Source organism: Rhinichthys klamathensis, unplaced genomic scaffold (genome assembly GCF_029890125.1).
Source record: "Rhinichthys klamathensis goyatoka isolate OS25496 unplaced genomic scaffold, OSU_Roscu_1.1 h1tg000369l_1, whole genome shotgun sequence".
Classification (NCBI taxonomy): Eukaryota; Metazoa; Chordata; class Actinopteri; order Cypriniformes; family Leuciscidae; genus Rhinichthys; species Rhinichthys klamathensis.
The window spans coordinates 2,151,442-2,166,806 of NW_026606877.1; the positions used below are offsets into that span (position 1 = coordinate 2,151,442).

At 37.5% G+C, this 15,365-nt stretch overlaps 3 protein-coding genes across 6 annotated transcripts in view; 2 read left to right on the forward strand and 1 right to left on the reverse strand.

The window, feature by feature from the left end:
• Positions 1 to 15,365, forward strand: part of ifngr2 (interferon gamma receptor 2) — a 187,631-nt gene that overhangs the window by 154,905 nt on the left and 17,361 nt on the right. The window lies entirely within an intron of this gene.
• On the forward strand, positions 215 to 7,910 carry poc5 (POC5 centriolar protein homolog (Chlamydomonas)). The gene is made up of 13 exons (XM_056233367.1): positions 215 to 334; positions 878 to 961; positions 1,073 to 1,217; positions 2,213 to 2,293; positions 2,757 to 2,920; positions 3,004 to 3,180; positions 4,290 to 4,394; positions 5,011 to 5,190; positions 5,315 to 5,480; positions 6,283 to 6,431; positions 7,137 to 7,253; positions 7,399 to 7,575; positions 7,660 to 7,910. Exons 2-13 carry the CDS (start codon positions 878 to 880, stop codon positions 7,804 to 7,806), a joined length of 1,692 nt encoding a protein of 563 aa, XP_056089342.1. The 5' UTR covers positions 215 to 334; the 3' UTR covers positions 7,807 to 7,910.
• ankdd1b (ankyrin repeat and death domain containing 1B) lies at positions 8,166 to 15,343 on the reverse strand. 4 transcript variants are annotated; one of them, XM_056233364.1, is made up of 15 exons: positions 15,060 to 15,343; positions 14,021 to 14,121; positions 13,806 to 13,904; positions 13,624 to 13,722; positions 12,858 to 12,962; positions 12,619 to 12,723; positions 12,154 to 12,252; positions 11,949 to 12,047; positions 11,685 to 11,783; positions 10,863 to 10,961; positions 10,668 to 10,766; positions 10,450 to 10,557; positions 9,885 to 10,086; positions 8,539 to 8,670; positions 8,166 to 8,324 (listed from the first exon to the last, which is right to left on the reverse strand). In XM_056233364.1, exons 1-15 carry the CDS (start codon positions 15,229 to 15,231, stop codon positions 8,269 to 8,271), a joined length of 1,674 nt encoding a protein of 557 aa, XP_056089339.1. In that variant the 5' UTR covers positions 15,232 to 15,343; the 3' UTR covers positions 8,166 to 8,268. The 4 variants fall into 4 exon arrangements, with proteins under 4 accessions (XP_056089339.1, XP_056089340.1, XP_056089338.1 ...); XM_056233363.1 differs by having other exon boundaries at positions 8,177 to 8,670; XM_056233365.1 differs by lacking the exon at positions 12,619 to 12,723 and having other exon boundaries at positions 8,174 to 8,670.

Consider the following 15,365-nt stretch of genomic DNA (forward strand, 5'->3'; position numbering starts at 1 on the left):
TTACCCTTTAAAGAAAAGAGAATAAACATTCAAAAATGCCTATTTTTTATGACTGCACTGTTTTGCCGTTGTGAGTGACTATGGGGTACATGTCAACACGATACAACAGAGTGGATACAACCGACGCTTCCGCGTATCTGTTACCACGGAAACATTCTACCCAATCACAATAGCCAATATAGACGTGCCAAATTTTCAACCAATCAAATAGACTTTTACTCTAGCGGCTAGCAGTTTGAAACAGGGCTTTTAACAGTAGAGTGGGCACTTGCAGATTGAAAGCATTCATTGTGTTAACAGAGGAACACATACCTTTAAAACTCTAGCTAAGAAGGTAATGATCGTAGAGATTCATCTCTTTACCGCACCCGACATGATGCTTTGTAGATTTAGCCTAGGAGCTCATTAAGAGGCTAACACAGTGTTATGAAGCTTTAGCAGGAACTTAGGTTGCACTTTTGCTTTAGCTCAGGGACTGGTTGTTTATATCTCTATCTGCGACTGTACAATATAATATAAGAACATTATAATAAACATTAGCAAACATTGCTAAGTTAACTCTTTTCTTACATAACTTAGTTGATAAATCAATCACTGCTGCTCAAATAAACAAAAACGTTGCAAAGTTCGTTAGTCCTTCGCCTTATGTATCGTTATATAAGTACATGATTATTAGTGTTTTGTATGGCGAATATTAATTATTAGCTGATAGATTTAAATCGTTTTTTTTAACAATGATAACTTGGTAGAGTTAGACAGGTTTGAAGTAACTTAGCTATAAAGTAAACAGGATTCGTCTCTTTTGGTCAATTTGAAGTAAAATTAGTCATCTAAACATGGTCATATATCACAAGTCCTCGTTCATTCTGTATTTCAGATGTCATCAGATGAAGGGGAACGCAATAGTCCAGATTTACCAAGAGATTCAGACAGAGGCAGCTCAGTTTCCTCTGTGCTTCAGGTGAGTTATTATATCCACCATTGCAAAAGTCACAACGATAAGGGACTGATTTTTCTGTCCTGTCCGTTTAAAGGACACTTTGGTGTTGTTCCTTCTCTTTCAAATTTTCAGGATGAATACGAAGAACTTCTTCGCTATGCTGTTGTCACTCCTAAATATGAACCGAGTCTCCCATCACAGCTCAACTTGAGTATAACTCAACTCTCCAGTTCACAACATACTATTAAAAGAGACACACCAGCTCAACCTTCTGCAGGTAGGCTCCTTACTGAATGGACTCCTTACTAAAATGTAACGCATATGGAAATGATAATGCTAGATCATTCCAAATTGCAGACACTAATATTGTAAAAAAAAAAAAATTGGGTTGAAAGGTTTATAGGTCTAAAGCAGTGATTCTCAACCAGGGAGGCCAGGGCCTCTAGGGTAGGGGTGTCCAAACCTGCTCCCGGAGGGCCACTGCTTCAACACACCTGCCTGGACGTTTGTAGTATGCCTAATAAGATCTTGATTAGCTGTTCAGGTGTGTTTAATTGGGGTGGAGCTAAACTCTGCAGGACAGTGACCCTCCAGGAGGAGGATTGGACACCCCTGCACTAGGGGATCTCAGGACACTTTCAAAGTGGCCACAGGATAGCTTAAAATCAGGGGTCTCCCCAATTAAACACACCTGAACCAGCTAATTAGTGTCTTACTAGGGCCTGCTTAAAATTATTTAAAATAAGACAAAACAAGGTTTATACAATCTATTCTAGACAGCTAAAAATAATTTTATTTTATTTTATTTGCTTCATTAACAACTGCCATTTTTATTTTAAAACCAGGGTTCTCATGATCTTTGACAAACTGCATATACTGAATGTGAGAATTGTAAAAGTGTGATTTCTAGAAATGGAAAAGTTGTGAATTTTATTTTTTAAATGAAAAATATAATTTATATATCAAATGTAAAAATAGCTCTTAAAATATTTAGTTGGGTAGAGAAATTGCTATTTATAAGAAAACAAAAAAACTAGAAACGCCATGCAAGTTAATTGGTAATAAACGATTTTAACCATGAAGAACATTCAGTTATGGAATTATGGAGTTTAATTATTTGGAATATTTTGTCCCTCCTAGTTTTTGTAAATAAAAAGTTTGAAAATTAGCTCTATTTTTTCATAAGTATCAGAAATATTTTGGGGGGCCTTCAAATATTGTCTTGGAGTCAAAAAGGTTGAGAAAAGTGTTGTTTCCTTTGTTTTATTTCAGATAATGAAGAGCATCCAAACAACAGGGCTACACCAACTCCTCCATTAGAAGAATCCAGACCGCCAAGTCGAACATCTGAGGGTAACACGAAGCCATTTCAAAAAGTCTCAGTCCTCTTTCTTTCTTTCGATTATGTCTCATTCAATCAGAATTTAGGGTGCTTTTACACTTGGTTTGATTGCCTGGTCCGAACCCGAGGTAGATTTACCCCCCCTTCCCCTATCCCGCTGGACTGTGTTCACATAATCTGAACCGTAATGCATTTGTATCATCAAAGCAGCAGCTGTTTACCAATGTTTCCTTAGTAATGATGATGCAGGAGAAGGTGGATTTTTTTTTTTTTAACCTTTAGTTTTGTTTTCTAAGCATCAGCACATGACGCCGTTTTTGTCTATCTGCTGCGAATGTACTGCAAATGTTCTACAGAAAGGCGAGCAGAAATGAGAGATCCATTCTCTCTGCTTGCAGTGTGTCAGTAATGCTTGCCAGGAAAGTACCCTTAAGAGTTGGAACTATCTGATATAATATATTGCTTTTACTTCAGGTGAGTGCATGGCAGCCAGGTCTGTGTCATCTGAGGAAAGATCAGACATATCAGGACAAAGCAGTGCTGATGCTCTGATCACCGTCATGACAGAGATGTTCATCTCAGATGAGAATCTGAACAGGATGGAGAACATTTTGGACACCTGGAGCACAAATCTTAAGGTTTGTCTTGCAATTGTATGTTTTGTACCATTTTGCTGCATACCGTAATACATTATAGGAACTGTTTCTTGGTCTGTGTGCAGAGTAATGTGATGATGGAGCTGAGGAAGTGGAAACTGGCTTGTGTGGAGCAGCACAGACTGGAGCTTAAGAACGAGAGGGAGAAACATGCAGCACATATGGCTGCTGTAAATGCTGAGATGGATGGTCTCAAAGACCTGGTCAACACTTACCAGATCTCTAACCAGAGGAAAGATGAGGTGTGCACAGATATTGAGGCCAAAGGCCCATTCACACCAAGGACGATAACTATGAAGGTTAAGATATAGTTCTAAATGTAAAAGGATAATAAAGTCCACACCACTACAATTACCACGGCACAGAGAAACGATATTGTTGGAATCGCACTCAAAATAATTTTATCCAGCTGATGAACGAAAACATTGACAGCCAATCATAATACTTCCTGCTTTAAAGAGCTGGAGCATTTAAAGCGGCAGATGACAAAACTGCAGCATGCGCTTAGAATAAACAGAACAACATCGTCCACTGGTGTGGACCAAGCGGCAACCTTCTACCTTCTCTCTTGAATCCAAAACGGAAGTGACTTAAACTGCAATTCATCAACTGGCCGCTAGAGACAGGCTCCAAAAGAGAGTCAATCCCATAGACCCCCTATGTTAAAATGGCCAACTTCACAGCAGCAAAAAAGTGGTTTTGGTCTATATAGCTAATTTTGCCCTTCATGACAACTGTGAGGGGGGTGAATTATTATTATTTTTTTTAGAACTTATCCGTTTGAAATTATATTAAGCCTTAAAGTTCAGCATAATTAAGGGCGTGCCCACTTGAGTGGATTGCCGCTGCTGTCTCTACTAGCCGCTTGTCTGCTGTCTGTTAGCCATCACGTCACCTCAGCTAATCCCGCCTCTTTGCCCATTTTCGTTTATCCGGGAGTGACGGGCTGCCAAGAGGGCAACGGCTGGCTCTGCCCACTTTGGGCTTCAAAAACGCTCTTCAGAAACCTACAGGTGATGTCATGGACACTACATCTATATTTTTGTTTACAGTCTATGGTGTGGACTGGTGTGGTTATTGTTATAGTTCTCATTCTTGGTGTGAACATGCTTTAAGTCAGAGATGTTATTTATTGAAACTAATGTCCTGCAGTATTAAGCTAATAAACATTTCGAGGTATTGAATATAATAAGATACGGGTGCAAAATATTGGGAAATAGTATATGAAACAGCAACACAGAATTTGTCATTCAAAACACAAACACATGTGGCTCTGACTCACAATTTTCAACAGGCTGTAAGTCTCTGTTTTCCAGTCTGTCATCTCCTCCTTGGCCTTTGCCTTCTGCAGGTGATAGTGAATCTGAGCAGGGCGGTTGACAGGCAGAGGGAGAAGTTGGAGCTGATGAGGAGTTTCACCCAGTGGAGACTGCAGCAGTGCTCTGCCAGAGAGGAGGTGAGATGGCCGGGGCAGATCTGACTGACTGCACACACACACACACACAAACAGGGCAGGTGTTTTTCTGACAATGGTGTTTACTCATGTCAGATTGAGAGTTAAGACAGGCTTGTGTTTTGTATTCATTTTCTCATTTCAAATTGCAGACTATCTGCGTTTTAAAGGGACAGTTCACTCCAAAATGAAAATTCTGTCAGCAATTTACTCACCCTCATGTCGTTTCAAAACCATAAGACTGGTTAATCTTCAAAACGCATATTAAGATCATTTTAATGTCCCTCCATTGAAAGTCCAAAAATTTACCAAAAATGACAAGATCCAAGGCATCCTAAAATGAATCTGTATGAATTGAGTGGTTTAATCCAAGTCTTGTGAAGAGATATGATTGCTTTATATGATTATGATTAGGTCTTATGGATCTGAAACAACATGAGGGTGAGTAAATTATGACAGAATTAGTTATTTTTGTGTGAACTGGCCCTTTAAAGATGTAATGAAGCCAAAACAACAGCAGTGACGTTTTTACAACCTTTTGTGAACATAAGACTTCTTTCAAAAACAAGCCTTATTTCAATCTTATGAATCTGATCGAATGCATTTCTCTGTGTTTTAGGCACAGGGGGGCAGACTGGCCGAGCAGCACTATCATTTGCAGCTCAAGAGGAAGGTGTGGGCAGGCTGGCAATCGCTCATCCAGAACAGGTGGCGGGAGCGTGTGGAGAGAGCGTGTTGTGCCAGAGCAGAGGACGTCTGCATGCAGCTCTCTACAGACTATGAGGCCAAGATGGCACAGGTGAGTGAAACCCACATGGAAATTTTAGTGATAGGTCTTTTAAAAATAAAAATAAAAGTTTTATCTTGGGTGTTAGTGATTCCATGTTTATAATAAATAATAACATAAATATTGTGTTTGTCAGCATGTAGAGGAGCTCCAGAAAGCTCAAGCTGAGATCCACAGGCTGCACACGGAGCGAGAGCGCTACGAGGACTCTATGAAGAAAGCTTTCATGCGTGGGGTCTGTGCACTCAACATCGAGGCCCTTAGTATGTTTAACACTGGAGAAGCGGGTAGACTGGACCGTGGTAAGACAATAGAGAGATTCAGTTCAATTAAAGTGGGAATGATTACATTTATGAAGGCATGATATAGCAGTTTAATATGATTGATTTATGTTATGACGGACACTCCACTATACAAAAAAACATTTTGAATGTAAAAAAAATCCTCCTATTTTGACAAAAGGTCATTTCTAAATAACTGAATACACTCTAGGCATATAATGTTACATGAAAACTAAATCAGATTGATTTCAGTAGCGGTTTTCTAGCCTCTGGCTTCATTAATCAAATGTTTAATATTCCTGCTTCATAATCAACCTGTTTCCCTTCAGTTGTCCCACCTGTAGCTCATTTATTATTGAACGAAATATGCAGAAAGGGTAGACAACAGTTTACTTTAAAGGTGAAGTGTATAATTTGGTTTTAATTGTTAAAATACTTTGTCATAATCCAGAGTGTACAGATAACTAGAAGCCAGCCATTCATAGGTTGAGTTTGGACAACAAACAAACAAAAAAAATCATGTTTTCTGCAATACCAATTGGTGTCGCAGTTTGGCGCCGAAATGAGACGCTTCACTTGTAAATTCCCTTGTAGATATGGCAAGTCGACATATGTGATGTTAACACAAAAAACAATGGACCGTATTTGCCTATGAAATTTCACTAATGTGACCACACCTGTATTTCAATTTGAGACAGAATTTTGATATTAAAAGAAATAAATCCAATCTGAAAAAATAATTGAAATTAAAGTAGGGCTGTAAATGTCTCAAAGATCAAACCTTAAGCAGTATAATCAGTCCAGCCTTTATTATTGTGTGTAGATGTTCCACCTCCAGGGGACGAGCCAAGCACCAGCTCAATGGCTAATCACCCTCCACGTACGGTCTCGTCTGCACGGCTCAGTCCAATTGTCATGGAGAGTCCAATACAGCCGGGCCCCTCCCACAGCAATACAGACGATGTAGAGGCGGTAAGACATGCAACAAACACTTGTTGAATCTTAAAGATTCTAAACGATTTCTTGAAACCAGCAGTCATGTTTTGTACAATGCTTTCATATTGATATGCATTTGTATAGGATTCTCTTCATTTCAACATCAAGTTTGGAGCATCAGTCCAAAATTGTAGTTTTTTTGGTGTGTTTTTATGACAATTGCCATTTACTCAGACTAATTTCAGCCTATAAAATTAAACTTTGCATGGCCAATATTACTGCTGATGTTTATGTATAAATAATGATTGACTTTAAAATCATTATGAAAAAAAATGGACTTTTTTATAGAATATTGTTGTATTTCTTATAAAGGATTTTTCTATGTACATTATTTTCAAAATGTATATGCCCTCATCGTAATCTTTAATCTCTTCTCTGATGACGTCTACTGGCGTGAGGGCGCGACAACCTGTCACTCATGAGATCACAGTAATAGTAAACCACTACCATCCAATCAGTTCCCGATGGACAAAATCAAGTCCCGCCCTACATTTTTCTGGTTCAAGAAACCGTTTCACTCAGACATGTCGCAATAGAGAAGAAAAGACTATCGCAACTTCCGTTTCATGCTGACTTCAAGGACCAAATTTTTTAATTTATTTATATTTTTTTATTTTATAACTTTAACATGACAATCTATCTTTGTTAAATTATTATTTGTATGCATTGCTCTGTTTACAGGACCAGTTTCTCTCTCAGCCTAGCTCAATCACAGGCCCAAGAGCAGAAACCCTTCTCTCCACCACAGTGGTGAACTCTACCGTTCCACCAGGGGGCAGTACAAGCTCCTTCAGACAGGTACCGTCACTGGAAGCATATTTCTGAATATTTTATATCAGCCTGCTGAACCTGTTTCTAAGCTGCTTTTCAAAATGCTAGTGATAACATTTATACATGTGTATGTTCTGAAAACTACTTGCTTCTAAAATGTTCTCCTCTTTAGGCGAACGCACGGATAGTAACAGCTGGCAAGCAGAAAGCCTCTAAGACAGTAACTGCTCGTTTGACAGGACGGGCAGAGCATAACCGGACGGGCCGCCTCCCTACGGCCCTGCATGTCATGGGTGTGGCTCCTCCCATGAGCTCAGTTGTAGTAGAAAGACACCACCCTGTCACTCAGGTATAAAGGAACATCCCTACAAATGTCTAAGAACATTAAACACAGTAGTGCTCATTCCATTTCCCTCTTTCCCCCCATATACAGCTCACTGTTGGTCAGGCAACAGCAGCTAAGTTCCCTCGCGCCGCTCTTCAGAGTCAGACTGTCTCCAGCAGCAAGAGCTCCTCCAGCCAGCCTAGAGGCCCCTCCTCCTCCTCCTTTCACATCCACTCCATCAAAGTCGTGGACTAACACACACTCTTGCTCATTTATGTGTCAGGTCTGGATACTGTAATTTGAAGTATTTAATTTGTCAGGTTTAGAGGCTTTAAATTAGGTTCATACATTTTAAGTACAAAATTGTATTTATTTTTTATCATAACATGGTGGAAATGAAGGTAAGATGTTTATATACTAAATTTGCCAAATGAACACTTTTAATTGAAGAAACATTATTTATTACGTGATATGGTTTCTTTTTTTTAATAAAAAATGTTTGTATAAGTGTCATCTTTTACTTTATAATGTTTTACAAAGCCATAATCAAAATCCGTAACAGTTTCCTGATTTTTTTTTTTTTAGATCAGTGTTTTTTTTTTAGATCATGTATTAGTTTGTACTGTATCTTAATTCACAGGTTTTATTAAAGTTAGCTGCTGGATCTCCATGCGTCAATTAGGAAATAAAGCAAACATTTTCTGTAGCATCATGGATTCATGAAACTGTGCATTTCCTTGCATCAGCGTTTGTTCCCTCCATTCTTATTTTTTCTGGGGATGAGACAAAAATGTATGTAATGAGATTTCACTCTTTCCTTTCTGCTATTTTTAATGTAAGGGACATTATAAATGACTGTGTAAAACTCACTCTCTAATAAATGTACCATTTAAAAGCACATACTATACCATTTATAATTGATACGTCCTTCAAGACATTGAAAACAAAAATAACGGCATTCTGTAAAGATGAGTAAAAACATCCTACCAGCAATCTTTGTAATCCCAACAGAAAGCAGCCCCTCATACAGGCCTTTGGCTGGGTTGCTCCCTTCTATCACGACTCTATGAAGCCAAATCAGAAGCATCCTGTTCCCATGCTCTTGGAAACTGTTAGGACCTAGATACAGCAAAGGGGGAGTCTCTGAATCAAGTCTATCTGTAGTTTAATACATTTGAGATTACCTTTCTTCCAATGGAATTTAGAATTATATATATATACACACACAGTTGTAATCGAAATTATTCAACGCCCATTGCAAATCAAGTTTATTGGCAATTTACAGACTGAACAAATCAAACAAAAGTAATTGAAATAGCTCAACACAACAAATGTTTCAAGTGGTTTTCCCCAAATTCAACTGAAAATGCAACTTTTAATGACTTCTGCAGTCACAAAATGATTCAACCCCCTGAATAAAATCCCTCACAACAGCGCAAATCTGCAGAACAGGTGTTGTCTTAAGCACACCTGATGCAACTAATGAAGCCCTTGATTAGTTGCATCAGGTGTGCTTGAGACAAAACCTGTTTTGCAGATTTGTGCTGTTCAGAGGGATTCTATTCACAGGGTTGAATAATTTTTGAGGTTGCATTATATTATATTTAATATCTGAACGGGCTAAGTTTGTTCCAAGTGTCACGTTTGACTGTATGTTAGAAATAAGGCCCAAAAAGCTAAGAGAAGATATCGCCCTACACAAACAAGGAAGTCTAGTCCCAGACTAAAATGCCTGTTTGAGTCGTTTTAACTGAAAGCAACTTGTACGGGCATATCTGAAAATATGTCAGTGCCATTGTTTTGTCTCTAGATGCACACCAGTAATGTTATTTTCTTCTTCTATGGGATGTTTATAAAAGCTACTTAATTGCCCTAATTAAGCTAAGGCGTAATCCTGGCTTAATCTAAGCCCTGTCTGTGGAACCGAGCCATAAAGTATATATATATATAGTACTTAATTATTGCAGGTTTGCATAATATTCTGAGTTTGCATTTCACTGTTTTTATTCATTTTTTAGAAATACTGAATCTGTTTTTGTACAAGTGAGATGAGTAAATGCATGTTCACATTGGTCTAGAACTACAATAACCTAATAACCAAATACACAACACCTCTGCAACTTACTACCAATTTCTCTCTTGTAATGCGTAACCCCCAACACTGGTGGTAGTGTACATATTAGAGTAATATTATCAGTTTCATCCATCAGTTATTGGTCTACGATTGTCTGTTGGTGCTGCTGAACTCCCTGTTAGGGGTTTATTTTCAGGCTCTTCTGAACATAAAGATAAGATTATATAGAAGATCTGATGGTAAAGCATCTCGCTCTGACCTGTCCACTGCTCCTCGATGGCAGCCACCTGATCCTCTGTGAACTCCCAGAGCTCTGCCAACTTCTTCCAGTCATTCCGCTTGAGGTATTTGTATGCGAGCTCCCATATCATATCACGCAGCGGATTCGTGTCAGGGGAGTGATCTAATTTAAACGTCAATGGTGATTCGCTGTGAAGGCTCTCAATAGGATCTGTATTATTCTGAAAGGGTAATCAAATAACATCAAGCTCTGAGAAAGGCCAGATTCGCCAGGTGCTGAAATTAGCACAGGTATATACAGCACACTGAATATTATTAGTCCATGTTCGCTGTTGTTAAGATGATCATTTTTGACATATGCAATCCTTGTGCAAATAAATGGCCTGTGGTGACCTTTCTGAATGGAATTATACATACTTTAAAATTGCATTACACTTCCGGCACTGGGTTTAATAGAGAGTGGCTGAGGTTTTAGCAGCACGTGGTATTTGCTGGGAGGAAAATATTCTTCCCACTCTTTTACAACACACAATACCATTTATCTCATGGTTTGCATTGACCAAATTGGAAATCTGAATACCCACCATTTGATAATTGCACTTCCATCTGAAATATCTCTCAGCTTTGATGATCATGTCCACAATTATAACCATATCCCCCCTCGCCGCCACTCCAAGAACTGTTTTATTTTGCTGTAAAGGAAAATAATACGTTAAAAAATAACTTCTCCTAAATTGCCTATTCTCTACCACATTTTTAAACCTTTATCAGGCAGTGTAATATGTCAGACACGGTCTGTCACCCTGTCCTGAATCTCCAGATCCACCTCGGCTTTCAGAATCATCTCGACCACATCCACCTTCCCCATCTCAGCAGCGATATGGAGTGCAGTTTGTCCCATCTGAGTGTGTCGAATGAATAAAAAAATACTGAAACATGAATGCAATGACAAATATCATTTCATAAATGATGGATGAAAGTAGGTGAGTAGACGCACATGATCTGTTGTGTTTGGATCACAGCCAGCCTCAAGTAGGGTGTGGATTACAGGAATATGACCGTTCTTCACTGCTAGATGGAATGGAGTCTGCATATGCTGAAACAATCAATCAATCAATCTTGATTAATCTAGCATTAGTGTATTTATTCCTAACATGGATTATACTATCTTGTCATGAAGGAAATATAAGGTGCATGTTAAAATGCCCAGTATTGGAGATTGGAAAATTGTTATATGCGTTATATATGTGTATGTGTGTGTGTGTGTGTGTATATATATACACACACACTGTGCTAATATTAGTTATTGAAGTAGCTAACATAAAAAAATGACAATTCATTTACAGCATTCATTATTCTTTGTTAATGTTCATTCACATTTTAAACATTTCAAGTTAAACATCAGTTAGTGTTTTATAAATGAACATTCATTGGTGTTTAAGTAACATTTCTTATTATAATCATCAATGCTGAAAACAGTTGTGCTGGTACATTTTTTTATTACATTATACAATGTCTTTACTGTCACTTTTGATAAATCTGATACATCCTTGCTGAAAATTTGTATTCATTTCTTCCTGACCCCAATTGTTTTTAACAATAGTGTACATTAAAGCTATCTGAAGTCAATCTTTATTTTACTAAAATATACTGATCAGTTATTGAAAGCAGATCTCTTCAACTAGATACTTTAATGACAATGTTTATTACACATTTGAAATATTCTCATGTAGAGATTAGTGTGAGATACAGAGATTAATGTGAATAGCATCACAAATTTCAGGCAGCAAAAAAAAAAAAGTGAAATGATATTTCTCACCTGGTCCTGAGCGTTTATTTGGGCTCCACTATTCAGGAGGAGTTTTACAATTGGAAAGTGTCCCCTCTCACAGACTGGATGCAGAGGGCTGCTTCTGCTCTGAAAATCATCACAGGTAACCATCCTCTAAGAAACGATGCTGAATAGGTTTTATATTTCATGGTTAAATTCATTCATTCTCAAATAGTCTGAGACTGAGTCTGTCATTATTATCCAGTAGTAGCTATCAAAAGGAGTGTTTAAAATCATCCCCTCAGTACATACTAAGGTAGAGATGTTTGGGTCACATTGTGCCTCCAGAAGGGCTTGTACACAGTCCTCATGAGCTCCATCTGCAGCAAGATACAGAGCGGTCTGCCCTGCCTACACACACATAGCAAAGAAATCAAATCAATGTGTCTCACTCTCATGTATTTTCTGTGTGATTCTGGAACAAGTGTTGATAATGCCTAAAAGGACAGATTATTACCTGGTTGACATCATTGCGAATGTCAAAGTTGTCTAGAAGTAGGTGGAGTGTTTCATGTTGACCGTGCTTTGCTGCCAGATGCAGAGGTGTGTCTCCAACCTGTCAACCCGAAAGGAAAAGAAAAGAGGTGAGAATTAGTCAAAATCAGGTCCTGCTATAATTAAAATAATAATAAAAAATACATACAGGTTTTGACATTTGACAAATATGTGCATGGAATTACAGCTTTACACCTGTAATTCCTTTACAGGAATTACACCTTATCTCAATAGTTGCAAAAGTGCTTTGCAATAATGCATAAACACAGTAAGTAGCTACATTGCACCTAACAATTTCTTTGGTGTAAGTACATAGTAGTTAAAAACACCTTATATAAAGTGTGCCCAAACATTATTGCAGCTACAATATGCACTTTTTTTTGTATTAAACAAACCATCTATAAACTAAAGGATTCAATAAATCAACCTTATTTTCCTCCATGGTGGCCATGTTGTAAGGTTCCTCCTTCAGCATCTGTAGCATGCGAACACAGCCGTGTGCTGCGGCCAGGGCAAAGGGTCTGTTACCATACTGACAGAAGAACAGCACACTTTATCTTTGTGTGTATTGAAGGTCTCTAATAGGGACATTATCTTTTTAGTATCTAACTTTTTTTATTCTGATCATCGTTGTTTTTAATATAAGATGAGCTGCTGTTTCCTTACTTGTTCTTCTTTGTCAAGTTCTCCCATTTGCAGGTCATCAACGATGTACTCTACAATATCAGTGTGATTGTTCATGGCAGCGCAGTGCATCATGTTCAGGCCCTCCTGAACACACAATGATTTACATTGAGCTCTAAAATGTCCTAAATGTTTACCTTTGTGAGTAAGCTGTATGCGATGTTATACAATTGCAATGACACATGTTGTCTCTGACTTTTAATGACTGTTGCAATGTACACAATTCCAATGTAAAACAAATGTGGTTTAAAACACTTAGAATAATATTTACAATATTTAAATCTTGCTGAGTAGAGACAATTTTCCAGATAATAAAAAAGGTAAACATTTAAAAGTGAAATGAATATGAATTTATTTAATAAATCAATTGTTAAATCAATTTATGTTAATTCACACAAATTCAATCATTTTAATTCCAGTTGTGTTACAGCAATATAAAGCCATAAGAGTTTTTATTTTAGATTAAAGGTCAAGGGGGGTTATGAGTTTCTGATAAATTATTTTGAGAAAATCTAAAATAAATTTAAATAACCAAGATCAAAATATGTAAATGTTGTGTTATCGGTGTTGATTATGTAAAGAATAATTGACAATAAAGGACCATTGAATAATTAACATCTGAGGTGTGCATTTTCTTACTTTTTTGTATAATGTAATTATTTCAGTTACATTATATACTAATATATATATAAAAAATGTAACTGAAATAATGAAATGAATCACTCTGTGCAGTAAGCGAACACCTCACCGTATTTTCAACGCTTTGGTCAGCTCCACCTTGAACAAGTAACTTAAGGATTTCCAAACTCCCAAACCATGCTGCTAAGTGGACAGCAGTCAGTCCGTGCTGCAGAAACACAGTACGAGTACCATTATTGATCTTAAGGGTAACAGGGTAAATCATTAATGCAGCTGCTTGGGCAAACATACCTTATCTTGTAAATCTAGTTTGGCTCTCCTTCGAAGGAGCATATCAACAACTTCCACATTTCTGAAGGCCACGGCATAATGAAGAGCAGTTCGACCGTGCTAACAGGAGACACAAGATTCATAAGAAGCGCTCCGAGATGGTGAACAAACATATCTGTATTTGCTACTGGAAAAAAAATTGCACACCTGCGTAAGTTAGATGTTTATTGACATACCACATTCTTGGCATTGACATTAACGCCTTTCACTAGAAGCTTCATGCCCTCCACGTCGTTTCTCTTTGCTGCTTCTATGAAGTCTTTCTCCACCTCCAGCACTGTATGGGTCAAATCATCAGTTCAATAGTACTGACAAGTACTTTACAAAAAGTATCATGGTAGAGTGATGTAGGCTATCAGATGGCATGATTATCATATTTATATTGGTTCAACATTTACATAGTATTTACACTGGAGTACAATGGTATTGCATGGTACTTTTTTGTAGACTACAGGAAAAACAAGTAAACTATTAAAGTATCAACTAGGCTACTGTTATATTTGGTGTGATGTGTTAATATCACTGAGTAGGCTACAGTTTGGGTTTTGGGCGTCAATTATTATTTTTTAAATTATATAATGAGCAAATACATCATGAATTCATTATCCAAACAATGTTTTTGTCTTATCCTGAATCACTACGGTACACCTATAATAAGAGTTTATATTCAGACTATTTTAGACTGGTTCGGGTCGTCACCGCTGTGGAGTAGCCCAGTACCTGCGTGACTCATCAGAGAAGGAGCTCCTGCTAGTGTTCTTCCGCAAGATGCATGCAGTTCAGTTTATAAACCGCTAGAGCGGCAAAAGTACAAATTTTTTTTTTAAAAAATTAAAAAAAGGAAGTGAACAATGCCAATTTTTGGAGTAGACCTATATAAAAGCAAAACCGTGAAGGTTATATTTTACAAAAATTCTGCTGTTCAAATTTTGTAAACTGTTTAAATCATTATTTTAAAAGTAGTTTTAGACTTGGGTTGTCAAGGCAAGAAAGTTGTAAAATTTTATGAAACTATGCACAGAAAAGGTTGATTTTTTTTCCACACTAAAGTCATAACACATTCAGATCAAATACAAAATTGTTTGTCAATTTTCTTGATAATTATTAACATGTAAATTCAGGACATTTTATCAGCTAATAGTACAGAGGAATCATCATAAGTGTAAAACAGAAGAAATATCATTAGGATATTCAAGCAGGATGATCTATACTCACACATCTCCTTATTATCATAACCACCATCTTCACCAATATCCTTTGGCAAAATAAAGTCAGTGAAACCTTTGACGTGGTCTGATTTTAACCATGTTTTGGGATTAAGGTTCTCCTTCTTCCAAACAGGCTGCTTCAGTATGTAGTCTTTTAGGGCTTGAGCTCTCCTCTCCATAGTATCGTACTGGTTGCACAAGCTCTTTGCTTCAAAGACTTGTGTGCTGTAAAATACATCAGCTGGATGGTTTTGTTTGCATTGAGAGCTCACGCCCAAAGATGTGTGCTCTCACCCAAAGGACATACAGTTAA

What these genes read in the sequence shown, in the direction of transcription:
- poc5 (XM_056233367.1), top strand. Translation starts at nt 878, where the DNA reads ATGTCATCAGATGAAGGGGAACGCAATAGTCCAGATTTACCAAGAGAT. An exon ending in CCTGGAGCACAAATCTTAAG is followed by an intron (nt 2,921 to 3,003) that starts GTTTGTCTTGCA and finishes GTCTGTGTGCAG; the next exon opens with AGTAATGTGATGATGGAGCT. An exon ending in AGTGCTCTGCCAGAGAGGAG is followed by an intron (nt 4,395 to 5,010) that starts GTGAGATGGCCG and finishes TCTGTGTTTTAG; the next exon opens with GCACAGGGGGGCAGACTGGC.
- ankdd1b (XM_056233363.1), bottom strand. Translation starts at nt 15,231, where the DNA reads ATGGAGAGGAGAGCTCAAGCCCTAAAAGACTACATACTGAAGCAGCCT. An exon ending in ACCCAAACATCTCTACCTTA is followed by an intron (nt 11,784 to 11,948) that starts GTATGTACTGAG and finishes GATGATTTTCAG; the next exon opens with AGCAGAAGCAGCCCTCTGCA. An exon ending in GGAAGTGCAATTATCAAATG is followed by an intron (nt 10,087 to 10,449) that starts GTGGGTATTCAG and finishes TTACCCTTTCAG; the next exon opens with AATAATACAGATCCTATTGA.